This window comes from Xiphophorus hellerii, chromosome 7 (genome assembly GCF_003331165.1).
Source record: "Xiphophorus hellerii strain 12219 chromosome 7, Xiphophorus_hellerii-4.1, whole genome shotgun sequence".
NCBI classification, from domain to species: Eukaryota; Metazoa; Chordata; class Actinopteri; order Cyprinodontiformes; family Poeciliidae; genus Xiphophorus; species Xiphophorus hellerii.
In genome coordinates this window covers 26,536,408-26,560,395 of record NC_045678.1, presented here as the reverse complement: position 1 = coordinate 26,560,395, position 23,988 = coordinate 26,536,408, and the positions used below count along the sequence as shown (strand labels likewise).

Genomic DNA, 23,988 nt, shown 5'->3' with positions numbered 1-23,988 from the left:
GTGTGTGTGCTCAGGCCTCTCTGATTCAGAGGCTGGCTACCAGGGACGGCTCACTCAGCCAGTTGTCTCTGTACACCTCACCTTCTCTGCCCAACATCACTTTAGGACTGCCTGCCTCTGGCCCTGCAAACTCTGTGAGTACTAACCAGCAGTAATGACCCACACTGTCCTGATTGTTACTTTAAGGAATACATTTAAAAACACAGGAAACTGATTTAGTTTGTTACAGAATTAACGGTTGCTGAAACAGTTGCTGAGTTGTATTTTTGGCAAGTGGGTGTACAGTATATCAGATTTTTGGCATTACCATCTCTCGCCATCTCTCTGCCCACATGTCACTTTTTGACCGTTCTCCCACTCCGACTGTCTGCCTCCCTCTTTTCTTCTCCGTCTTCTCATGCCTTTCCGTCTCCGTCTCTTTTGTAGGTGGTATCGGGACACCAAGATGGCGAGACTCATCTGGCGCTGCCAGCGTTACAGCCGGGCATTCCGTTGGCCTCGGCTTTTCTGCCCACCTCCCACCTGCCGTCCTACTTGGCCTCGTCGGCGTTGGACAGGGACGGGCCTGGAGGGGGCGCAGCTGGTCACAACCCCCTCCTTCAACACATGGTGCTAATGGAGCAGAGCCACAGCTCAATGGGTCAGCAGCCACCACAACATTTTTATAAACCTTATTTTCATCTTAAAATCTCAGCTTTTTTCCTCATTAGTATGTTTCTGATTATTTCCTTTCTATAAATATGATTTCAAAGAATTGGAACAATCATTGAAAAGTCACATATTTTGGATGTTTATTGTTGTAAAAATGTAAAATTCAGTTTCTCAGGGAAAATAATTGCTATATCAGGACAGTTAAAAACTGAAAGGCTGCTGAAGTTTTAAGGAAGTTTATTTTACTTTATTGGTTCTGTTGGATTTTCTTCTTGATAATACTCCATAGATTCTCAAATTTTGCCAGCAGAGTTTTTGAAACAGACTTGCTTCAAATTTCTCTCAAGGTAGTTGATTATATGCTTTTTTGTCCATCCACTTAACTTTCCATTGATCTGGAAAACAGCCAGCTTCTTTACTAATGAACTTTTGTGACTTATCCTTCTCATTGGTTTATTAATCTTTTGTTCTGTTCTTATTTTGGGTGAAACAAATTTTTAGGTTTTAAGCCAAAAGCATCAAAACTGTTATAAAGAAACACTTACAATTTATGAATTTGGGAGAAGTTAACTTACTTATAAAATGTTAAGTTTTTTAATTTATTTACTAAGTTTTGATGATGATATTTAAAAATATTAACAAGCACTTTTACAGATTAAATTCCAGTATGTTTGGATGTTGCCTCGGAGGAAAGTTAATAGGTTGCCTGTTTTACGAGCCTTAGTCTGTAAGCTTGCAAAAAAAAAATTCAACGCAGCTCAGCAATAAGATCATTTCGTTGTTTTTCCACAGTCGGTCTGGGTGGCCTGCCTCTCCCGTCTCCCACCGTCTCCAAACTGGTACGGGGCCACCGTCCCCTGGGAAGGACCCAGTCGGCCCCTCTGCCTCAGCAGCCGTGCGGACAGGCCCAAGCCCTGCAGCAGCTGGTGGTCCAGCAGCAGCATCAGCAATTCCTGGAAAAGCACAAGCAACTGTTCCAACAGCAGCACCAACAGCAGCACATCATCAATAAGGTATCTCACCATGTCCAATGTGCACTTCGTCAAAAAAGCATTCACGCACCTGTTTCAGACCGAAACGGCAGCAAGTTATAGTGGTGCAAATAGGAAATATCTCGAACCACAGATAATATCTAATATCTGTGTTTTCAAACTAGTTTTCCAGACTGTATGAGGAAAAAGAAACCTGAATGAAATGAAAAACTCTGTCTCCTCTGAAGCAGCATTTGAATAGAATCGACTGGAGACTTTTGCTCAGTACTTCATGTACAAGTGCATTTGAATCACCTGCAAATGATTCAGTTAATGTGCTTGAATCTCGTCTGCCGTTCGCAAGCCGGATGAATCAGTCATCAATCAGCAAGTCTTTAGTCTTGTTTTTTATTTTCTGTGTGCCCGTGTCCCTGCTTCCTACCGTCGCCGTGGCAACCAGGCGTGCGGAGTGGAGGGAAGCCGCTACCATTTAGGGTCAAACAGGAAGTGTGACTCACCGCATCGCTGTGGAAGTCTGTGTTTGTGCGATCTGAGAGAGATGCGGCGTGACGGGAGGAGATGCTTGTTTGTGGTGCAGATGCGTTTGTGTGTGTGTGTGTCTGAAGTTCCTCAAGGAATACGGTCCATCGCTTTGTGTTCTCTGGCTGCACGTTGCTCCCTGCGCTTCCACACTCAAGGTTAATTAAGTGAAGCTCAAGTGCAATTTAAGGTTGTTTTTACGCTGGATTAGAAGTTGCTCATGTTGTTTCCCAGGCAGTTTATTTTCTTACTTGCAGAAATCAAACTTCAGTGTCTGATTTAATTCTTCTTTAAACTTCTCTAAAACTTACTTCCTCTGTTCCTTGGTCTTCATGATGCTCTTTGTTAATTTTGTCCTATGGAGACTTCTGTGTACTAATTAGGCCTCTTCTGGTTTTATTTAGGGACACCAGAGTAAACAGGAGTGAATTTCAAAATTTTTTAACAATTTTTATTACTGTGGAGAATGTGAATATTCTCTCTTCACATTTGTGAACTGTTTTGTGTGTGTCTATCTCATAAAATCCCTGTAAAATACAAAGTAATTGTAAAAGACAAAATGCAGAAAAGTTCAAGGAGTGTGAATACTTTTGCAAGGCGCTGTATTTAGGCTAAGGCTTGTGTGTTCTCATAATGTAGTGCCAGTTGGAGTTATTCTAAAACAATAATCTAACTTTTGCCTTACTGAAGGTCATCTGCATGGCAGCTTTTTACGTTGATTACTTTGAAATTGTTGAAAATGTTTTTCATGGAGAGAGGTTTGCAAAATCCATAAACCGCGACCTCTAATCGTAGCTTTTTTTGAGTGCATACTTAAATTTTACTGTCCATGTGTGAAGTGGAATCCCTTCCTTTATTCTGTGTGACGGTTTGACGCAGATGAGTGTTAATTAGATTTTTATGGCAAGCATTCATTTGGATACCAACCTCAAATATCTGCACATAATTTAGTCCAGAGTAGATCATGCCATGTTTACTTTCCATCTGTTTGGAGTGAACGCGTATGCCTTTGTTCTGGATGCAACAAGGGTTTATGTTTTGGTTCTTTTGTACATAATTACTACTGTGATATAATTCACACACATCAAAAGTTCATGTTATGCATAAAAGGAAGCTGTTTGTTTGTGAACAAAAAAAAAACACTCTAGCTCAACAGAATGGGCAAAATATAAATCAGTCAAAGAATATATGATTCAAAGTTATTTTCTGTTAATGTTTCAGATCATGGTATAACTGCACAAAGTTTAAAGTTATATTGTGAAACATGTTTAAACAACAACCGACTTTATTTTTATTTGGGTTTTTCATGTTTCTCTCATTAAACATGACAGTAGAATGTCATATTATAGCTCTGTAAGAAGATAGTAATAATAGTTTTTAAAAAATCATATATAATAATATCACACGTATAATAATATCACATTAAAACCAAATGTTCCATTGCATAATTTAGTATATGAGTAAAAATAATAATAATAATAATAATAATAATAATAATCTTATTAATTATTCTGGTATGAACATCTCACTGACTCAATTTTTTGGTAATAAACAATTCAATGTTCATACTAGAATATTTGTTATAAGAACTGGAATTATCAGAGCCGTAAAAATCGCATTATTTTGATAATTTACTGTTAACCTTGGATTATGTTTTCAAATATTGTGTGTTACTTTCAGCCAACACAGAAGTCAAACATGGTACTTTCTGTATCATATTTTTTGAATTTATCCCTTATTCTCAAATGCTATTTTGGAGATAATTATGAAATTTCAAATTGAGAACACTTTACTTCTGGGGATAAATTATATATTAAAGTTCTACACACAGTGTCGCTTACTTTAGGTTTGGTCAGAGTAATGACATTAGATAATAAACAAGAAACTTTAGATCAGATGCAAACATTATTCTCTTGATTGACACTTTTTCTGTATTTTTTACGTTTGCAAAAAAATAAATCCTGCCAATCCTGATGATGGAAATTATTAATTGGAGAACTTTTATTTCCAACTTAATTATTTAAGCTAACTATGGCTGAATACTTTCTTGCTAGTAAAATTTTGTTTGTTCATTTAGAACCAGAGTACTAAGAATGTGAATTCAACCTGTTTTTACAAACAGGTTGAATTCATATGCAGCTACTTTGAATCAAATTTGGGCCATCTTAAATTTAAATTAGGGCCATCTTAACTTTAAATTACTCAAATTAATTTCAACCGTGTGGTTGCTGCTGGATTTTCTTTGCACTGGCATTACAAACTGTTTCATGTTAGCATGTTACTCCTACTTTCATTGTATTTCACAGAACTTAAAGCAAACCTTATGTGCAACCTCTTTGCTGGCTGGGCCACATTTTAGTCAAGCCAGCAATAAAAAAGGGTGTGGGAGTTAGAGGGAGTGAGTTGGGGGACTGAAGCAATCAATCCTGGAAAAACTCCAACACGCACTTGCTTGCCACTCTTAATTACATGAAAGGGCTAAAGCAATACCCTGATATATTCAAGTGATATTGATGTGCAAGTACAGGCCTGTTAAGGAAATGGATACATTGAGTCAACAAGTGTCAAGTGTTTGTGTATAAAATCACCTCCTCTTTCCGCTGCATGCTGTCCTCATCTTCCAGCTTACTTAACAGGCTTATTTAACGCCTGCCCCCTTTATGCTTCATACCCCAGCAATTATTTTTTGTCCAATAGAAAAAAAAAACTGGAGTAGAAAGAGGGAAAGAGAGCAGAACATGAAAGAAAAGAAGATTGAGAATCAGTGCAGCAGGACTAGTTGAGTGTTTTGAGTTTGTTTGGAGAAGAGGGACTGGGATGAGGCAAGAGCCTGTTTTCTGACGTCAATAGACTGTTCCCTGGGCAGCATGCCAGCCAAGTGTGTGTGTGTGTGTGTGTGGGTGTTTGCGTGGATGTGTGTGTGATCCCTGCACACAAACTGGTCCAGTCCAATCATGACCTGCACATCAAGGTTGAGTTCTCTGACGACAGCGACGGGGACAGCTGCCACAACAAGATTACAAGAGTCACCCCTCCGCAGTTCCTGTGGTCTCCCTGCGTCTCTCCCTCGTGCCCCTTAGCTCAGTTTTTCTGGGTTCAAACAAGGTGACCTTAAAAATGAAATTACAAGCAGGCAGAAGGATTCTGTCACAGGGTTCAGAATAAACAGTTGATGTGGACCTAAAACGCATTTGCCTTTAATTACTTCTTAGGAGTTTTTCCTTGCATATTATGTCTTTTTGGAGGATGTGTTGATCATGTCGTCAAATGTTTCATATGAACAGAGTGAAGTATGTAACTGCTAAAATTCTTGAATCTGCTGCATAAGCTACACCCTGTTCTAGTTTTCCCAACTTTACCTTCTGGGAGTTCTCCATGTTCTGACTCTAGTATGCCCTCTAGTGGCCTCTTGTAGTAAAAGGGTGAAGCACACAGAGAGGTTCACAAGCAGGCTGGCTATCGAACCTGTGTCCATGAATCTGGGGGTATAACGGAAGTATATTTCTGGGTCTGGGGTTCAGAGTACAGATCAGGTTTATCTCTGTCTGGTTAATGTTAGTTTTATGTTTATTTAAACTCAAGGTCTCTTGCGTTGTTTTTGAGCTTAGCCTCATCGATCAGTTATTTTTGGAATGAAAGATTGCTTTTGGACACAAAGTTGTTGAATATATTTTCTTCATGCAGTTTTATTTCAGAAATCCACTTTTTAAAGGTTTTTATAACAACAAAATTTTCTAATGTAGCCCGTCAGACTTTGGTGGGATTTTTTTCTGTCCAGATGTAGGTTTAGTTCAGGTGGCTTTAGAAGGGCAGTATTATGTCAAAGCGACTTTTTTTTAGCTTTACATCATGTTATAATGTACCTGTAGTGCTGTTTTGATTCTTTTTTGCAATCCTTTGATCTCCTGTGGCAACCATTCAGCTGTGCAAAATGCCTGGAGGCCCGAGCGCTGCCTTCAAAGATGAAATTCCTCCAATACAGTTTGCAAACCTCACAGAGCACCCCTTTCCCGTGACTCTCCCACTCAGGTCTTTCAGACTAGCCAGCATCAATTATCAAACATCTGGTGGAACTGCACATCTGCTGAGCTTATTATACAAGCAGCTTCTCAGTGTAATGGTGGTAAAAACATTGTTAAAGGCTTAATAGAGGAGCCATGTTGTGATCACTTCCTGAAGATGGAGTTTCAGAAAGGACAAGAGTTTCTTAAGGAGACAGAGACTCAATTTCAAAGTGTAACATAGTTACTTGATTGTGCCATTAAAGGCGCTATGTGGTTGGAAAACACATATAACACTGCCCCTCTAAGATCCAAACTTCATCGCTCTCGTCTCCTCGTTCTCCAGATCATGTCTAAGCCTGGCGATCAGGTGTCAGCTGCCAGCTCTGGAGCCTCTGTGCCAGGTAGGCAGCATCAGAGTCACCCAGAGGAGACAGAAGAGGAACTCAGGGAGCACCAGGGACTGACCTCATCCTCGTCGTCATCATCCACTTCGTCTGGGCCAGAAACGGGGTTGATACGGGGTCTGGTCATCAAGCAGGAACCACCAGACCTCCAAGAGCAAGAAGAGAGGGAACAACGGGACCAGAGAGAGAGACAGGCTGAGCAGGACTTCGTGTTCAAACAAGTAAGATGGAAAACTAAGAAGACAGAACATCAAAAATCATTTAAAATGTTTCTGTCTGAATTTATTTGAAAGCGATCATAGTTTAAAGTAGTCAGTGTCTCCTTATACGAAGCATATGGTTGATTTTAGTTGCAAAAGGGATGACTTAGATATGATTAGGAATAGTTGGTTTTGTTCTTAGATTCAGAGTTTGATTCAATAGTTGGTTCATTTGGCTGGATCCCTCAGGGCCACAAAAAGTGACAAACAGTTCTAAGGAAGATCTACAGTATTTCAAAAGAGCTAGATGTTCTATGACTACCAGTGTAGTTGAGTTCAGTGAGCCCCTGGTTCACAGTGGTTTAAGACCTCCTCTAAAATCTTGTAACTTATAACTGCCTACTAAAATGCATTAATGCACAAAGTGGAAACCATCTTAACACTGCCGCAGAAGCTTATTTCTCCGTTCTGCCATATGTCTGCTTTTGGGGTTTCAGACAATCAGCACCAAGAAAAATCAATAACGTTTGTTCATTGGCTGCTTTGCAAACTCCATCCAGTAGCGCGTCAGGTAGCATTACTCAGTATTTCAGCTTCCCAAGCCGCATTTTCTTTCAAGTATCTTTTCACTTTATGGTGAAAAAAAAGTGAATAGATCAAACTTTTTGAAAATAATTTGGTTATGTTCCACATAAAAAAAACACCAATGCTGAATAACAAACAGGTGGTTGACAACAGTTTCCATACATATTTCAAAGCTATTGTATGTTGCACCACCTTATCGAAGAGTGGAGTACATGACATACTGTAGGATGATTGATTTCAGAAGAGTTTCATAACTTCAAACTTCTTTCAAAACACTAAAAATAGCATGCTGGAAAAATAAACCCATCTTTATTTCGAAAGCACTACTTGAACAAATAAATAAAACCCAAGGTGCATTACAGTAAGCCGGAAAATACAAGAATAAAAACATACCATTCCCACCGTCACTACGACTGATCACTCACAAAAACACACCCACAAAGACCTCAGATGAACACACTGTGTGCTCAAGTGTGTGATCTCAAACTACACCTGCAGACATTATGCTAAAATGACCTTAATCCCAAATATTTCTAAAAACAAAACATTACAGGTATGATACATTTCACAGAATTAGTCAAATGCATGAAACATAAACATATTAAGTTGGTTATAAATAACGGCAACATAGTAATAAATAAGAATATGTAAATATAAGTATTAGCTAACATTTGAGATTAATAACTAAATAGCTGAAAGTTACTATAAAAATAAAAGTAAATATAGTGATTACATGAAAACTATTAACTAAAAAAAGATTGTGGTGTAAAATAAGTTAAGTCCAAGGATGTTTTAAACTAAATCCTTAATAAGTAATATTTATATTGTTATGAAATTTTTACTGAAAACCAAACCTGTTTTTCATATTTATACTTTTTACATAGCTTTTTTTTTTGACAAACTTCTTGGTTTAATAAAAAAAAGCAACTCTAAATCTGCCAGGCATGTGAAAAATTTCTTCTTTGCATATAAATAAACAATCTTCCTCCACCTTGTCCTCGTAAAGGCCATGGAGGAGCTATTGCAGCTATAAGACACATTTATTTAGGTTTTTCTCCTGTATTTCAAGAATTACTAAAAAAAAAAAGCTGCATCTGTTGAGCTCCAGAGTTCCTCTTTAATTCTTCCACCAACTTTTAATTGTAGCATTCTTATCACCCAAACAAGCGATGGTGTGAACATTCTTTAGAGCTCGTGAACATGGTGGCTTATTTTATTATGGAAAATCTCACCGATATTAGCAAGGCACATTCCATCTGCTGAGATTTTTTATTGCATTTACCATACTTTTAGCAACATTAATTCTGTTTAAGTGCACAGAAACAACTAATTATGCATGCCGGGAAACTAAAATAGTAAAATTACCCCACACTCCTCTTAGGTTGGTCTCAGACTTAAGCAAGTTTGGAGTATAAAGACTCGCCACCCACACAAAATACTTTTTTACTCAACCATTAAGGTTTCCCGCTCAGCATTATTTGTTCTCGGATCTCTCCAACGCACGCTGCTAATCTCCGTATTACTCGGTCTATTTGTGACCACGTTCCCAGGCAATCACGACAGGGCGTCCTCATCGGTCCAGCCCATCCCTGTTTCTGCTCAGCCAAATTCAATCAGGCACTCCTCTCACTGTCACCATGGCGCCCGTAGAGTAGTGCAGGCAGACACACCCATCAGTGCGATGCAGCACTTAGGCTCAGTAAGAACAAAAAATGGGAACTAAAATGTTTACATGAGGTGAATCTCGATACTTTTTAAACACTTTGATCCAAAGCTGTCAAATAATGTCAGAAGAAATGTTGACTGTTTGATCGATGGTAACTTAATGCAATTTCTTTGGCATGCATTCACACTCTCAGTGAAAATGGGCATAGATTTTGCTTGTATGCGAAGCCAAAAACTTATTTTGTGAAAAAAATATAAAAAATAAAAAATGAAATCCACGTTTTCTGTGCAATATTACATTTAGGAAGTGGAAGTATTTGGTGCCATCTTCTGGTATCAGAAAAGTATTGCAGTCCAGCTGTTGTTCAGAGGCTTAACAGAGTGTGTTTGTGTGTGAGAGCAGCAGGCGATGCTGTTGGAGCAGCAGCGGATCCACCAGCTGCGGAGCTACCGAGCCTCCATGGAAGCGGCCGGGTTACCGGTCAGCCTTGCTGCTCACCGCCCTCTGTCCCGGACGCAGTCATCCCCAGCCTCCGCTTCCTTCCCCATTGTCGTCTCGGAGCCTCCAGTGAAGCACCGATTCACCACAGGTCAGTAGGGACACACAGTTACACCCAGAGGAGGTGTAATTGTAGCAACACAAATTAAAAATAATGTGTTTACCTTCAAGTGTACAAAAACACAAAAGATTTCAGTGTAATTAGTACATATTTTCTGCTTCCACAAAATATGACTGAGAATAACAGCCAAGTGATACTTATCAACAACCACCTTTGTGGAAAAATTAAAGAAAATTCATGCCGGCAAATTCATGCCGTTGTCAGATCATGCAATCCTCAGAAAAATATATTTTATAATATTTTTATGTGTCTTCTGATAAGCATTACTTCATTGATGTCATTAATGGAGAGTATTTTACGGTTTTGATCTGTCTTCCAGGTCTAGTGTATGACTCCTTGATGCAGAAACATCAGTGTATCTGCGGCAATGCCACTATTCATCCCGAGCATGCCGGCCGTATTCAGAGTATCTGGTCCCGGCTGCAGGAAACCGGCCTGAGGGCTCAGTGTGAGGTGAGGCCACACTTACGTACAGCAAAATGACCAATATGTTATTACATAAGCAAAGAAATGTTAAAATATCCTAAAAAAGCTATAGCTTTGATGTTTTCTAATTTGCTTTCCATCTGAATTGATATCAAAATCGATGTTTTGGTTTAAATTGGTGGTTCAAATCCAAAATGGTCAAAATGATCAAATTATGATGAAAAAAACTGAATGAATGAAATAAATCTTAAAAATTGCTATTAATTTATTTATTAAAAAATTGGAATCTTATTTTAGCCTGGGAACAAAACGATGTTCAGCCATTTTTCAGTTTGATCAATTTTGGCATTTCTGTGTTCAAATCTGGATTAAAATTAGTTTTCAGAACGATTAAAAACTGATTCAGTTAGAAGAAGTGGGTCCAATTAATCCTCTTTCAAATTATTGAGTTTAATTACTTAAAACTTATATTCTTAATTAGCCAGTTTTTTGTTATTTTACAACTTAACATATGTATGTATTTTACCATAAGTATATTAATCAATCTTTAGGTTATTTGTTTTAACATAAGAAGATAAAGATGCTTTTTGTTTCGCACAGTATCTGAATAGAACTGTGTAAAAATTAATTTGTAACCCTGAACAAAATTCATCACATTCACAATGTTTTTTCTTTTTGTTTTTAAAAGTCATGTTAATTATCAAACCGACATAAAAATTAAAGCTAAAGGCCAAAATTATTTCTTGTGCCTCTGATTTTTCTTTGCTGTTGTGGCTTTTTGCCAGTAGAGGGCAGTGCTAATCTGGTTATCTGACATTTGTCTTTAATCAGACTACCTCAACGTAAACACTTTGAAGTTAAGGTTATAATCATATCACTCTGAGTGCCTCATACAATTTAGTCTTCATATATCTATACATATTTGATTAATAGAAGGAATTGAAGCTGCAGTGATCTGCTTCCTGTCAAAAATCAGAGGCTCTGTGTTCAAACTCGATTCCTCCTCTGGTTTTAGTGTATCCGTGGAAGGAAGGCGTCACAGGAGGAGCTGCAGACGGTCCACTCTGAGGCCCATGTCCAGCTGTACGGAACCAACCCATTGAGACAGAAACTGGAGTGTAAGACATGCATCCTGACCAGTGCATCCAAACTGACCCACATCCTGAACCTAAACCTGCAGATTTGACCTTTGATTAGTCCACTTACTGGTTAAGTTGTCTCTAAAACAAAACAATTTCTTGTCATTGTATTTAAATGTAACATTTATTTTATCAACAGTCAACCTTCATGTCCTGTAACTTTGTCACATAGATGATTTTATACCTCCACTTGTTGTAAATGTTATTAATCTGTGACATCTGCTAAAGGAATCTATTTTAATGCTTAAACCGTTCTGAAGGATCTGTGATGCTGTGGGCCTGTTTCTCTTCCAAATGTCTTAAGGGATCATGATCTCAAAAATATCAGGTCACTTTAAGTAGTTGTCCTTCTGATTCTATAAAAAGACTGATTATTATTGATTAAGGCTTTTCAGAATAATAATAATTATAAGTATCTTATAAATCACTTCAGAAATTCTGCAATGACACAAAATCCCTCGTTTTCTGTTGTCATCTCAGCCCGCGAACTTAAATCATGTAGAAAACCTGCAGAATGAGATGCATAGGGGAGAAGACCAAGGCTCTGGATGATCTAGATATTAGATTTATTTGCCCACTGGCTTTAAATTAGATGTCAGCTTCTTAAGTGTAAGTTAATGGGTTCTTCATTAAAATGAATTTAATTTTGTACACCATTATTGTGAGTGCCAGTAAGTGTGGAAGGGGTGTTTTCCAGAAATACTGACATACAGAATCAGGGTTGTTGAAAGAAACTGTCGTCCTCCCAAATGTATCTTTGGAGTACAAGTAAATTAGCCGGCTAATCTTTGTTTATTGACCTTCAGTGGCAGAACAGAACCCATTCTGGCCTTCTCCCTGAGGAGTCCGTTGATTGTGAGGTCAATGAGATCTTTTTTTCTTGTCCTGTTCAAATTAAAGCATCCCCCCTTGTGTACTCTTGCTGTTAGATAAGGTCAGAAAGTCAAATGTGAAGTTTTAGCGGGTCATGTGCTCATTTGGGCCTTCGTGGCCCTGAAGTTTTTCCTTTCACCTGCTGACCTTTTACCCCATGTCTCATTTCTTAAATCTATTTCTTCTCCTTCAGGTTCCGTGAATCCCATGTTTGTGAGGTTACCATGTGGAGGCATTGGGGTAGGTGACTCATTTTTGCTGGTAAAAAATAGATTTTACAAACATTTGCTGTCTAGTTAAAGCATTTTTAACTTATGTGGTTGATGTTTCTCGAAAACCTGGGTTTTCATAAGCCATTCTGCTTGACTTAGAGGAAAAGCTGTCATATTTGTAGACATGTAATCATCTAATCGGCAATTAGGTTGACTTGTTTGACTTGGATGGATGTAGTTTCAGTATTGTGGCGATATTAGGGAAACAACAGAGCAGCGTTTGCCCACACTCTCCGTATCGGCCCACGGATTCAGAAACGCTCCCATTTCTCTCACACACTCACACACAAACACACACAAAACCACCGCCCCTCAAGGAGTAGAGGCAAACAAAAGCTGTTGCTTGCCTTTCCGCTGCGCTTAAAATTATAACCAGATGTTCGTAGGTCTTTGTGTGTGTGCTGGTGGAGGCGGTGATTGTATTTTTCTGGATGTTTGTGTGCTCTCCTGGTGATCTTGGTGCCCATTTACATCTCTGAGAGCTCTCTTCCAAACCCAACGTAATCACAGCTAGGTATTTGCTGGTGTTTTTCACACGATTAATAATTTTAAGGCCAATCAAGCCTGAACGTACCTCCAGGTTATCTCTTCCTAAATTTCACTTCCTCTCTACTTTGGGAGGAAAAAGGGAGCTGGAGTGCTGCGCAGATCTGCTCTTTATAATGGCAAATGGGACCAAATTGTTGTCTTCCTGTTATACACGTTATACAAGTTATACACACAAATACACACATGCTTACAGAGAAAGGAGGGGGTGTCTGAAATTAGACTGTCAGCTTGTGGAGGTTCGTCGTTTCATTATTCCAGCACATTCCCTTTCCTTCATGGCTCTGACAAATCTTCCCATTTCAGTTTTTTTTCTGCAGTTATTCTCTTAATTCCCTGCTGAAGGCAACATCAACATGAGAAACAATAAATTGTCTGCATCATTCAGCTTCAGTACAGCATGATTACACTGATTTGTGTTTTAAATTCACTTCCCTTTTAACTCACTTTGTTTTTCACTCTGTCTTTGTCTGGACTAATAACACACACAATCATCCTGCTTCCATAAGCTTCCATAGAAGAGGGAAACTAAGAGTCAGGTGCTGCTCTTCGAATGCATGTGAATAATTGGTCGTCATCAGTTCAGAACAACTCTATAAAAGCAGGAGTTTTGGTATTTTTCTGCTCTGAAGCTTACAGCTCAGGGTGGACACAAAGCCAAGAGGGAAAGATATCAATCTGGAAAAGCTTAGGAGGTTATTTCCAAATACAGTTGCCAGGAAGGGCATAACAACACATCCAACTCATGACAAGAGATCGATAGGGAGTGTGTGTGAATTAGACAAAATGGTAAAACCAGGAATCCAAATATTTTCCACAACATAAAAGTTTCACAAGTAACATATCACCAATAACAAATCACTCTCAATTTCTGTTCAGTGTAGAATTATCCAGTCCAGGTTTCAATGGTGTAGGAATTGTTGATTTTGCACCATAAGGTATCAAATACAGACCCAACCTTTTCGACATAAATTAAAAAGCTTTTTAATTTAGCCCCAATAATACAACACTAAGAGAAATGCATAGAATTGACACATAGAGTATAATTATCAGAACAATGTCTGGACAATCTTAATTGATAATGTAATGCATCAATTGGCTATTTCTTTGGGACTGGAACCGCCTTATGGACTAACCCATTGATGTGCTTTTGTTGACATGCCATTGAACGGTATCAATCTTATCCTCACTGTGAATTTAATACTTTTTATCCCCAGAACTACACTCTTGAGTGACCACAGTTCCATTCTTCTAATAAATGAAAAGAATCACCAGGCTCCTATCTTCCTTACATAAATGAATCGACAAAGTTTTTACATTTTAACGCTACAAAACACAGCATATCAGCTCAAGCAGCCTATATAAACTGTCAAGAGGGTGTCGAAGTGCTAATGCTTTGGGTTTATATCGCAGCCACAAGACCTCAGCTCCTTGCATTTATTGAGTCAGCCAAAGATTCTAGACTCAAATGAGATTTTATCTTTCAGTTAGCTAGAGCTTTGCTGCTTTGGAGTCATGAAGACAATTCCACAATGATGTATGAACAATAGTTGACCAAAATTAATCTTCAACAATTTAAGAGCTGACATTGCAATTGAAGGCCTTTAAACTTACGTAATTTTTCTTATGGGCATAATCTTTCATTCACTTTTGCATCAATTAGATTCTCCCCAGCAGTTCCAATCTCTCACTTCTTTTTGTTTTTGTTTCTTTAAACTTCAGTAAAGGCTTTGCAGTTTTATTTCATGATGGAGTCTTTCTTGGCTCTTGCTGTGGATGTTATTATGGAGCAATCATCCACACTTGATGAGTCCCATCACTGGAGAAAGGAGGAAAGACGGACCAACCGGCTTAAACACTGTCCGCTGATTGGCTGTTGGACTAAGTAGTTGAGTAAACGGCAAAGATTCATGTTCAGCTACATCTATCAACTGACAGGTTTACACTAACATAGTGAGTTTAGAAGAGCTTACATTGGTTGGTCTTCCCAGATCTCCTCCTTCAGCCACTCTGCACATGTGTGACACAAAGACCTTCTGGTTTCTTCTTTTCCTCTGCCAGCGTCTTCACTCTGTGTTTATCATGCGCTCCATCTGCCCGCAGTATCTGCCATGACTGATGGAGGGAGTATATATTATCCTCTGTGCAGCCCTGTGTACAATCAATCACCGAATGCATTGTGCTCCACTTGGCTTGAAAAGCGAGCGTGTGTACATGCTTGCGTATGGGGGCTGAGGGCCAGACGTGCCTCAGCATTAATCAGCCCTGACCTCTGCATGGTGAATCTGAGGCTTAGCATCCTCCAACACAAACACGCAAACGTGCTGCACGAACAATCAAGCTGAAGGACTTTTTTCTTTCTTTCCGAACATAAAAAACTAAAACAAATAAATGCTTAATTTTACAGCGGCTCTTATAATTACGCTCTCGATACAGTTGTAGTAAATGACGATGCCAGGCACACTGTCAATTAAGGACAATGTCTCTTATAGCAGTAACAGACAGACTTATTTTGTTATTTAGCTCACTGTGCAATGTTACATTATGACTACAAGTTATTGCCTTCAATTAAAACTCTGCAAGTGCCTGAATAAGCTTCTAAATATATGTTTATGAGCATATTGTTCATTGTATTCTCCCAATAAATGCATGTTCCAGTTTCTCCAGAGCAGACACACTGCACGACTAAATCTGATCCTTAAATATGACGTATAAAAAGTGATTCTAAATGTGTTTTCAGTTGTTATGAGTTTGCGTCCTGAAGTGTTTGTGTATATGTGTAAAATACCCTTATTATATATTTATGGGTTTCTACAAGCGTTGGATACACAAGTTGGACCCCCAGTATTCACAGGACCATAACCTCCTGCGAAACACTCCAGACCTCCTCTAAAATTCTTAAAATTTTGTATCTTAACAATTCAAACACCACATATAACTAAATATGCATCTCAGCATTATCACAGAAACTAACAGTCAGTTTAACTTATCTACACTCTTGGGGGTTCAGCCAATCAGCACCAAGGAAAATGAATAGTGTTCCTGGCTTCCTTATAAATAACAACCAATAAGAATCAAGTAGTATCAAGAGAGCAAAGATTCATATTTCAGCTTTTCAAGTTACAATTTATTTTGAATATTGTAGATATGTTCTAGAAAAAACTTAAGTAATTTTTTCCACAAACAATTTAGACTTGTGTTTGACAGAAAAATATAAGGTAAATCCGCAAAAAATCAACTGCAAGCAGACAGCGATTCCATTGTATGTTACTCTCTTGATAATGTGTGTATATGTGTGTCTACAGGTTACAGTTAGTTTATTATCCATGTGTCTGTTCTTACATTGCTAACTGTTACGTCCAAAAAGGGCACAACATATTTGAGGACACCTACGCAAAAATTAGGGTTAAAAAAATTTATTTTATTGGAAAACTCTCTTGAATGTTTCTTTTGGTTCAGCTGCTTTGATTTTCTGTGGAGGCAAAAAAAAAAGACAGAGTTAAATACCCTCAATTCCCCGTGTACCAAAAAAAAAGAGAGGAAAAAACAAAACCCCAAAAGTATTAACAGAAAGTTGGACCTGGTGAGCTGATCAAAAAGAACAAAACTGTACAGCAGGGGGCCAACCCTATACAGGGCCTTTGAAGCCCCTACTAGTACCGGACTATAGCAAAAAAAGAATCTACTGCAAAGAAAGAATCGAAAACAGGACAACCGGTCCCACCAGGCCAAAATCACAACGAAAACAGCAAACAAACAAAGGCTAACAAAAATACCGCATGGGAGGCTGGAGACGTCCTACAGCTACTGGAGACGTGCGCGCATCGTGTCAGGACGCGTCCTCGGTGGTGGTGGTGGTGGTGGAGCGAGCAGAAAGGCGGATCTCCACCATGTCGAAACTCAGCCTATTTATAGGCGGACCAACAGCGCCACAAATTAACGAAATCAAATTAATTACGAAAAAGGAATTATCCAAACTCCAAAATATACTAAACAAAAAGTCATTCAGCTAAAGTCAATACACAAAACAATCTCAAAAAATAGGAAGAATTGTAATGTGCTCGAAGCACATAACACTAACCCAACTGAATGTAAAATTTTCTGTCATTCAATCCTTATTTTCTGTTTAGGATTTTTGCAACTAACAAGTTTAAAGTCTGACCTCTGCAGGAATATGGACAATAAATTAATGTCCTTTATATTTACCATAAAATTTGATTGATAAATCCAGATGTTTGAACAACTTCAAACTTTAAAAAGAAAACGCCTGGTATTGTTTTTCTCCTGTTAAAACATCAAATATTTAAACAGCAAATATTTTTGTATTTGTGTGTTTCCAGGTGGACAGTGACACAATCTGGAATGAGATCCATTCGTCTACGGCTGCTCGACTGGCCGTTGGCTCAGTGGTGGAGCTGGTTTTCAAAGTAGCAACAGGAGAGCTGAAGGTGTGTTTAGAGTCAACTTCAACCTGACTGCTTGCTGACGCTGGGCGTCACGACGATTGGTTTTCAGAGCGGGGTTTAGCAGTTTCTGTATTTTCCAGATATATGTATGTAGGGAAGAAGAAAATTGGGCATAAAGCAAAGTTTGTTGAGATTTCTTAAAAATGACAAACCAAATTAAATGTTATAAATTTGCATCATTTACATGAGAACCTGGTTCCAGAATCTTTTCAGAAACATTGCTGCACCCCGTCACACCTTTGCTTCATCAGTAGCACCTTCCAGACAGGCATCCCCACCCTGCGATGCTGCACCCCCCTCCCACCCAGCCTCCATGGGTCTTTGGGAGGGGCTGCTTACTGTTTGAACGCAGCGGGGAGACCCGCTCGCAGGCTCTGCAAACGCCAGCAGGCCCCACTAACAGGCCTCCTTTATTGGTCTTACACCAAGGCCACCTGCGGAGCAGCCGACGCACAGGGTGTTAACTTAGCACCAACACACCGCAGACTAATGACATTCCTGAGAGTGAGACAGTAGCACACCATGCGGATACCCACACAGTTCTTTCCCTGGGACTGAGATCATTCAGACATAGCCTTGATCCGTTCCTCTGCTAGATACTTGATGATATCTGACTGAAATGAAAGGAAATTGTGTTTTGCTTGAAAGGGAAACGGCTACATTTTAAAGTTTCTGGGTATGGACTTGGCAAACTGTCAAACTTGTGCACACACATTCCCACTTAAGTTTCCCTCAGAGGATCCTCCACTACCAAATTAACGACCAAGTTCCACCTGCACCAACAGCTTCTCAAAGAACACACACAGTCTCCGGCCTTCACACACATCTTTTTCTGTCAATAGTCATTCTCCTGTCTTGACTTGGCAGTGGGAAGAAACCCCCTTCCATCTCATCATTGCGCTTATTCTCACTTTCATGCAAATGGTAAAATGTCCTGAAACCAGCTGAGGCTCTTGTCACCTCAGTAATCATCTGGCTGGTTGCTAATGCGCAGCAGCTGACTCAACATCATTAGTCCAGCTTGCATCGCTCTGCATCAGCCCAAACGTCTGTCTACTGTCCCCCGTAAGCAATGCGAAACTCCTAGAACAGTTGATGTGAGCGCTGCATCCAAAATCTGACCCAAGTCAGCCTGTGTTGCATTATGTGTGTGTGCACACATTTCTGCTCTCAGATTCTAGGTCAGGTTCAAACTTGTCACTTCCTGACCACCTTGCTTTTGCTTACAGAACGGTTTTGCTGTAGTTCGGCCACCCGGACACCACGCTGAGGAGAGCACACCTATGTGAGTAGTTTTCAGATTATATAAGCGTTTGATTTCAGATTTTAAATATGATAACACCATTTTGTTTTTATTTTGTAGGGGCTTCTGTTATTTCAACTCTGTCGCCATTGCAGCCAAGCTCCTGCAGCAGAGGCTTAATGTCAGCAAAATCCTCATAGTTGACTGGGTGAGTAACCTTTGCAAAAATTAAACTGGTTTCAGTTTTGCTCCCTGTTTGATTTACAAAATCACACCTGTTTAAAAATACTCTGCAGCCGCCTACCTTCTTTTAGTCATGCATTTTGCAAAAAAACATTTCTGCCAAAAGCTGCTGAATTGATGACACTCCATGTGAAACTTAGGCATCCTTTTGCTACATATTGGCCAATAAGAATTAAAGTAGTGAAAGCAAACTCTCCAGGTTGTGTGTGTGTTCATAAGTGAAAGATTTATGTGGGGAGGACCCAGAAGGCAGGAGAAATGTCTGAGACCTCACAGATCAGCACCCCACCCAGGGATTTAAAAGATATCTGTGGTGAGCTTGATTTACTTGTAATTTTCCGTTGTGGTAAATCATGATTTGTGATGAATATCTGACAACATTCAAATCAAATTTGTTTTCTTGTTAGTACTGGCAACAACTTTCAACAGAGTAATCCATCAGCAATGAAGAAAAATAGCTAAAAATGGTACTTTCTTTTACAAATAACTTCTCTTTGTTTCACTTGTCACAGTTGTGAATGAAAGACCCACACTTTCTTACCTGATAAGCTTCCTGCTTTATTACAATTGCTGTTTATTCACCTCTTTAATTATCTGTCTTGAACCTTTCTCATTCTTGGGTTGTAAATTTGTGAGAAGCTGAAAAGTAAAAGTTCTAACCCATTTTATATGTGAATAATTGTGGAATCTTATCATTAAAATACAATTTATCAGCAAATGGTCCAATTTTTTTACGTGACATTGCTCCATCTCAAAAATGCCTCATTCTTGCAATAAACTATGGAAAAGCATATTGTGAATTACTGGTAGTACTGTTGAAATATGTACTGCGACTTTTTAAGCACTTAGATAGCAAGAAATATCCACTTGGCGATTGCCACCAAATAACATGTGTTTTTTAGTTCTAACAGGACAACTTTAGTTACTCTTTCTTTTGACAAATCTCATGATTTGTCAAAAAAAATTTTTTTTTTTAAATCCGAGGGACGGCGGAGTCCCTGCTCGAAATTCTGTGAAAGAGTTGTACGGCGCCTTGTGCCAGAAGCCCATTAAAATGTTGTCTACATTGTTTTAAACTGTGTGATTGTGAACTGCGTGAGTGGGAATAAAAATAGCAATAGGTGTTTTGTTCCATATAACACAGTAGGAGTGTAACAGGTAAACCTTCTATAGATGCAAACTCGACTAAAAACCCACCTGTTTAGGATTGTATTTGAAACGTAATCAATTACAAATTTATTGATGGAACCTGACTTAATGTCGTGTTTTGATTGTTGATTCTATGCTGCATTGTGTTTCTGTGTTTGATATGATGTAAAGCACTTTGAAATGCCTTGCTGCTGAAATGTGCTATACAAATAAAATTTGATTGATTGATTGATTGTCAGTACATTTCCACCACCTTTTGCAAATTTATCTCGACACTACAAAAAAATAAATTCAACCTTCACTTCCTTTACCTTCTTCAGGTCAGATCCTCTCCTTTCATTGATCTATATGACAAAGGCCACCTCATGTCCAGGAGCTTTACTCCCCGGCTGGTTATGGTTATTCCCAAAAGCCCCTTGAAGGTCCCTTTCATTTCCTCCTTGTCCGTCACAGACGGAGCAGAGCGTCGTCGTCAAGCCACTCTCCTCCAGCTGAAACAACATTTTTTAGACTCTTGTGTTTCGAGTTATTCTTAAATTCAACAGATGAGATCATTTAATTGATGCCATGTTGTTGGTGAGAGTAAGCAGCTATTAACGATGAGTGTTTTATTGAGTCTTTAAAGACTCTTTCAAAGCCACAGCTTAGTGGCAGTGTGACAATTACTCTCTCTGTATTCAGTTAGTTCAATGTGATTGAGCCATCATAGGGAAAGTTTGTGAAAACATTATTTATTCATTTAGGGTGCCAACACACCTACACTGGGAGTCTGTCAATGCTGGAAGACATTTTTCTGAAATCACCACAAACCATGCACAAAAACCTCTAATTTACTCCCATTACATTTAAACTCTGAATTTTCCCTTCAAACTGTCGGTAAACGATTTATTTAAGCTTTCTGATCTCCAACATAATAAACTATAGATAAAAACAAAAAAATTCAGCCTCCTATAATTTAAGAATGGTTTCTTGATGTTAGTTTGCGTCAGAGTAAGTAGTCATTTTAGGCTTAGTCTTTTGTTTTTGTTTTGTTTCTGCCTGACTAATAAAGCGTATTGTGCAATGTTATCCTGTAATAACTAATCCCGGAAAAGGGAGGGAACTACCATGGCAACCGTTAAATAGGTTCCTTGAGCCACACTTAAATTGAGCCCTGGTGAAGTTGTTTAAAAAAATCCCAAAATAAATAGTTGTTGTTTTTTTTTTTAAACTTACTCAGCAACAAATATGCATAGTTTGTTTTGTTTTATTTTTATATAACAAAGTTAATTCACCGTTCATGGCTTTATATAAACAAACGTTCTGGAGTTTATACAGTCCAACAACTTTCCCAGGGCCTTTTGAATATAAATAAGCCCACATCATTACAGATCCACCATACTTAACATGATTTTATGTGGTCATCCTGAGTCGACTGTTATTATTAATCATTTAATGGTGGTTTATTGCATAATTCACTCCAATTCTGTCACTTTTTAACATTCACTATGTTGCCTGGTCCCACTTAAATAAATGAATCGAAGCATTAAAGGTTGGTTAGTGATCCACCGATCCACTCTTTTCACTTCCGATGCCGATACAGATTTTTGAGGTTTAGTACCGGTTCATACCGATCCGATGCAGGAAAACAGTGCTAAATTGACTCAAAAAGTTTCTTTTTCTTTTTTTTTTTAACACAGATATAATCGTACTAAAATTTATTGGACAACACTTCACCAGTATAGCTCACTTAAATAAACGAGTAGTTTCATAAACTTGGTCAAACATGCAAAAACAAGACAACTTTAATTTGCTCAAGCTGTGCCATTATTAGTGTAGCAGCCAATTACAATAAAATAAATAATAAAGAAACTGAAACTGATGAAAACAAATGCTTGGCTACCTTGTTCAAACATGTCAAAATAAACTGCAGCAAACCTTTCATATAGTTTGGAAAATACAAATACAAATTCTAAATATAATGTAAAATAAAAGATAAAATGTGATGTTGCTCAAAGCATAGAATTACACTGAATAGATCTTTGCTTATAAATCGAGCACCGATACTCGATGTAGAATTTTTTTTATAATATCGGGACTGACACTGATCGGTGCATCTCTAGTTTGGATATTTTAAAATATACATTATGAGATTACGGTACTATAATCAAAGATATTTTTTTTAAATTGATGTATTTTGAGTTCTTCACAGCTTAAATAAAGGTGTCAATCAGTATGCAGAATGCCGTATCACTATGTACTGCACAATTTTTACAGTTATGTCATCACATAATAATAATAATTTTATTGTGAAAAATGTGTTTGCAATTGCTTTAGCCTGCATTTCTTTCTAATCATTTTAGGATGTTCACCATGGCAACGGGACCCAGCAGGCCTTCTACGCAGACCCCAGTGTTCTGTACCTTTCTCTACATCGCTATGACGATGGGAACTTCTTCCCCGGCAGTGGAGCTCCAGATGAGGTCCGTCATAATCTTTCATCATCCAACGTTTTATTTACATTTCTGCACATTAAAACATGTTTATGCCCCACAGGTGGGCAGCGGTGCAGGTGTGGGCTTCAATGTGAACATGGCATTTACTGGGGGCCTTGAACCTCCCATGGGGGACGCAGAGTATCTGGCTGCCTTCAGGTAAATCAGCATTACCTTCAACTTTAACTGACAGTTGCTTTGATCTTTTCTTTTCTTTTTTTTTTCTTCCTGGATCTATTTCTGAGAAAAACAAAGAAATGCCAGCTGTAATGTTTTGTATTTTTGGCTCTGGCTTTAAAAAATTCACCACAAGTTATAAATATATTATCTGCTGGGAGCCGTTGAGTAGGCAGGGGGCTTGTCGTCAAGCCAAACCTCATGGCTTCTATTTGGACTAAATATAAAACTTCTCCCACTCACCCTCAACACTTCCACACATGCCGACACACCCCCACTCATACACGCTCTACATGTCGCCTACCCGTTTTTGATTCATGCATCTTGAAAGCGGCGGGACTGGATCCCTTCCAGGGTTCTTTGAAGATGAGTCCATGTTCTCAGCTGTGCGTCCATCTGGTCTGAAGCCGGAGCATCAAACTGACCGGCCTGACCGTCTTATCACAGCCGTCGGCACGCAACCTCCGGGAAGCACACCTCAGCCTCTTAATGCACATCAGTCACCTCTCGTCTTTTTACTCTTCCCTTTCAACCCTTCTGTCTGCATGTCAACAGCTGACAAGCAATATATTTGATCATTTATGCCGCTAACTTGGAACACAAAAGCAAAAAGGCTATTTCAGGTTATCATACTGCAAAAATACAAAATTGTATTCTTGGTCTAGTTTCTGGTACAAACATCAGTACACTTGAAATAAGACAAAACTAACTTACAAGTAAGTTTTCAGCAAGATATATTAACTTGTTTTAAGTCAATAATTTCCTATTATTGATTTTAAAAAACTTACTAGTTTCATTGGCAGATTGTTTTAAGTTATAACAAGACATTTTTCCTATATAAGAAGTGACAAAATCAGCCAGTGGAACCTGATCAAAAAGAAATATATTTATCAATAGGCATTAAGGAATAATAGACTTAAAACTTGTAAGTTAGTTTTGTCTTATTGTAAGTATACCGAGATATTTGCTCTAGGAATTAGACAAAATATTCTTGGTAATATTTTGTGATTTTGCAGTGCATACATATGCTCAAACAAAATCAGAATATATATAATAAAATTAGATATACATTTCTACCAAAGGTTTGGGTTTAAAGTTTGTGTTACAGAAGGTTTTTTTTTTTGCATTATTGTTCACAGCGACTTCAAAAAGTATTCATATTCCTGGAACTTTTTTTGCATTTTGTCATTTCGCAGCTACAAGCTTACGGTTTGTTGTGAAATAGCTCAAAACTGAAAATTGTTCCCAAAAAAATCAGAAAAAAGTCTTTCCACGTTACTTTGAGGAAAAGACTGAGGATGCAGAGATGCTATTCTTCAGCAGGAAAAGGCTGTAAGGGA

The 23,988-nt window shown here is 38.5% G+C and overlaps 1 protein-coding gene and 1 long non-coding RNA gene across 6 annotated transcripts in view; both read left to right on the top strand.

Annotated features, from left to right (window-relative positions):
• hdac4 (histone deacetylase 4) overlaps window positions 1-23,988 on the top strand; it is a 125,668-nt gene that overhangs the window by 80,812 nt on the left and 20,868 nt on the right. For all 5 annotated transcript variants that reach the window (XM_032566760.1, XM_032566761.1, XM_032566762.1 and 2 more), the window contains 13 exons: window positions 15-134; window positions 427-640; window positions 1,444-1,664; window positions 6,510-6,791; window positions 9,424-9,610; window positions 9,960-10,093; window positions 11,082-11,184; window positions 12,272-12,318; window positions 17,237-17,344; window positions 18,592-18,647; window positions 18,726-18,813; window positions 22,340-22,459; window positions 22,533-22,630. In XM_032566760.1, coding sequence (XP_032422651.1) covers window positions 15-134; window positions 427-640; window positions 1,444-1,664; window positions 6,510-6,791; window positions 9,424-9,610; window positions 9,960-10,093; window positions 11,082-11,184; window positions 12,272-12,318; window positions 17,237-17,344; window positions 18,592-18,647; window positions 18,726-18,813; window positions 22,340-22,459; window positions 22,533-22,630 — 1,778 coding nt within the window. The remainder of the gene's footprint in view (window positions 1-14; window positions 135-426; window positions 641-1,443; window positions 1,665-6,509; window positions 6,792-9,423; window positions 9,611-9,959; window positions 10,094-11,081; window positions 11,185-12,271; window positions 12,319-17,236; window positions 17,345-18,591; window positions 18,648-18,725; window positions 18,814-22,339; window positions 22,460-22,532; window positions 22,631-23,988) is intronic.
• Window positions 18,820-19,566, top strand: LOC116722603 (uncharacterized). Its single transcript, XR_004339795.1, has 2 exons — window positions 18,820-19,161; window positions 19,256-19,566. It is a non-coding gene; the product is annotated as an uncharacterized LOC116722603 (long non-coding RNA).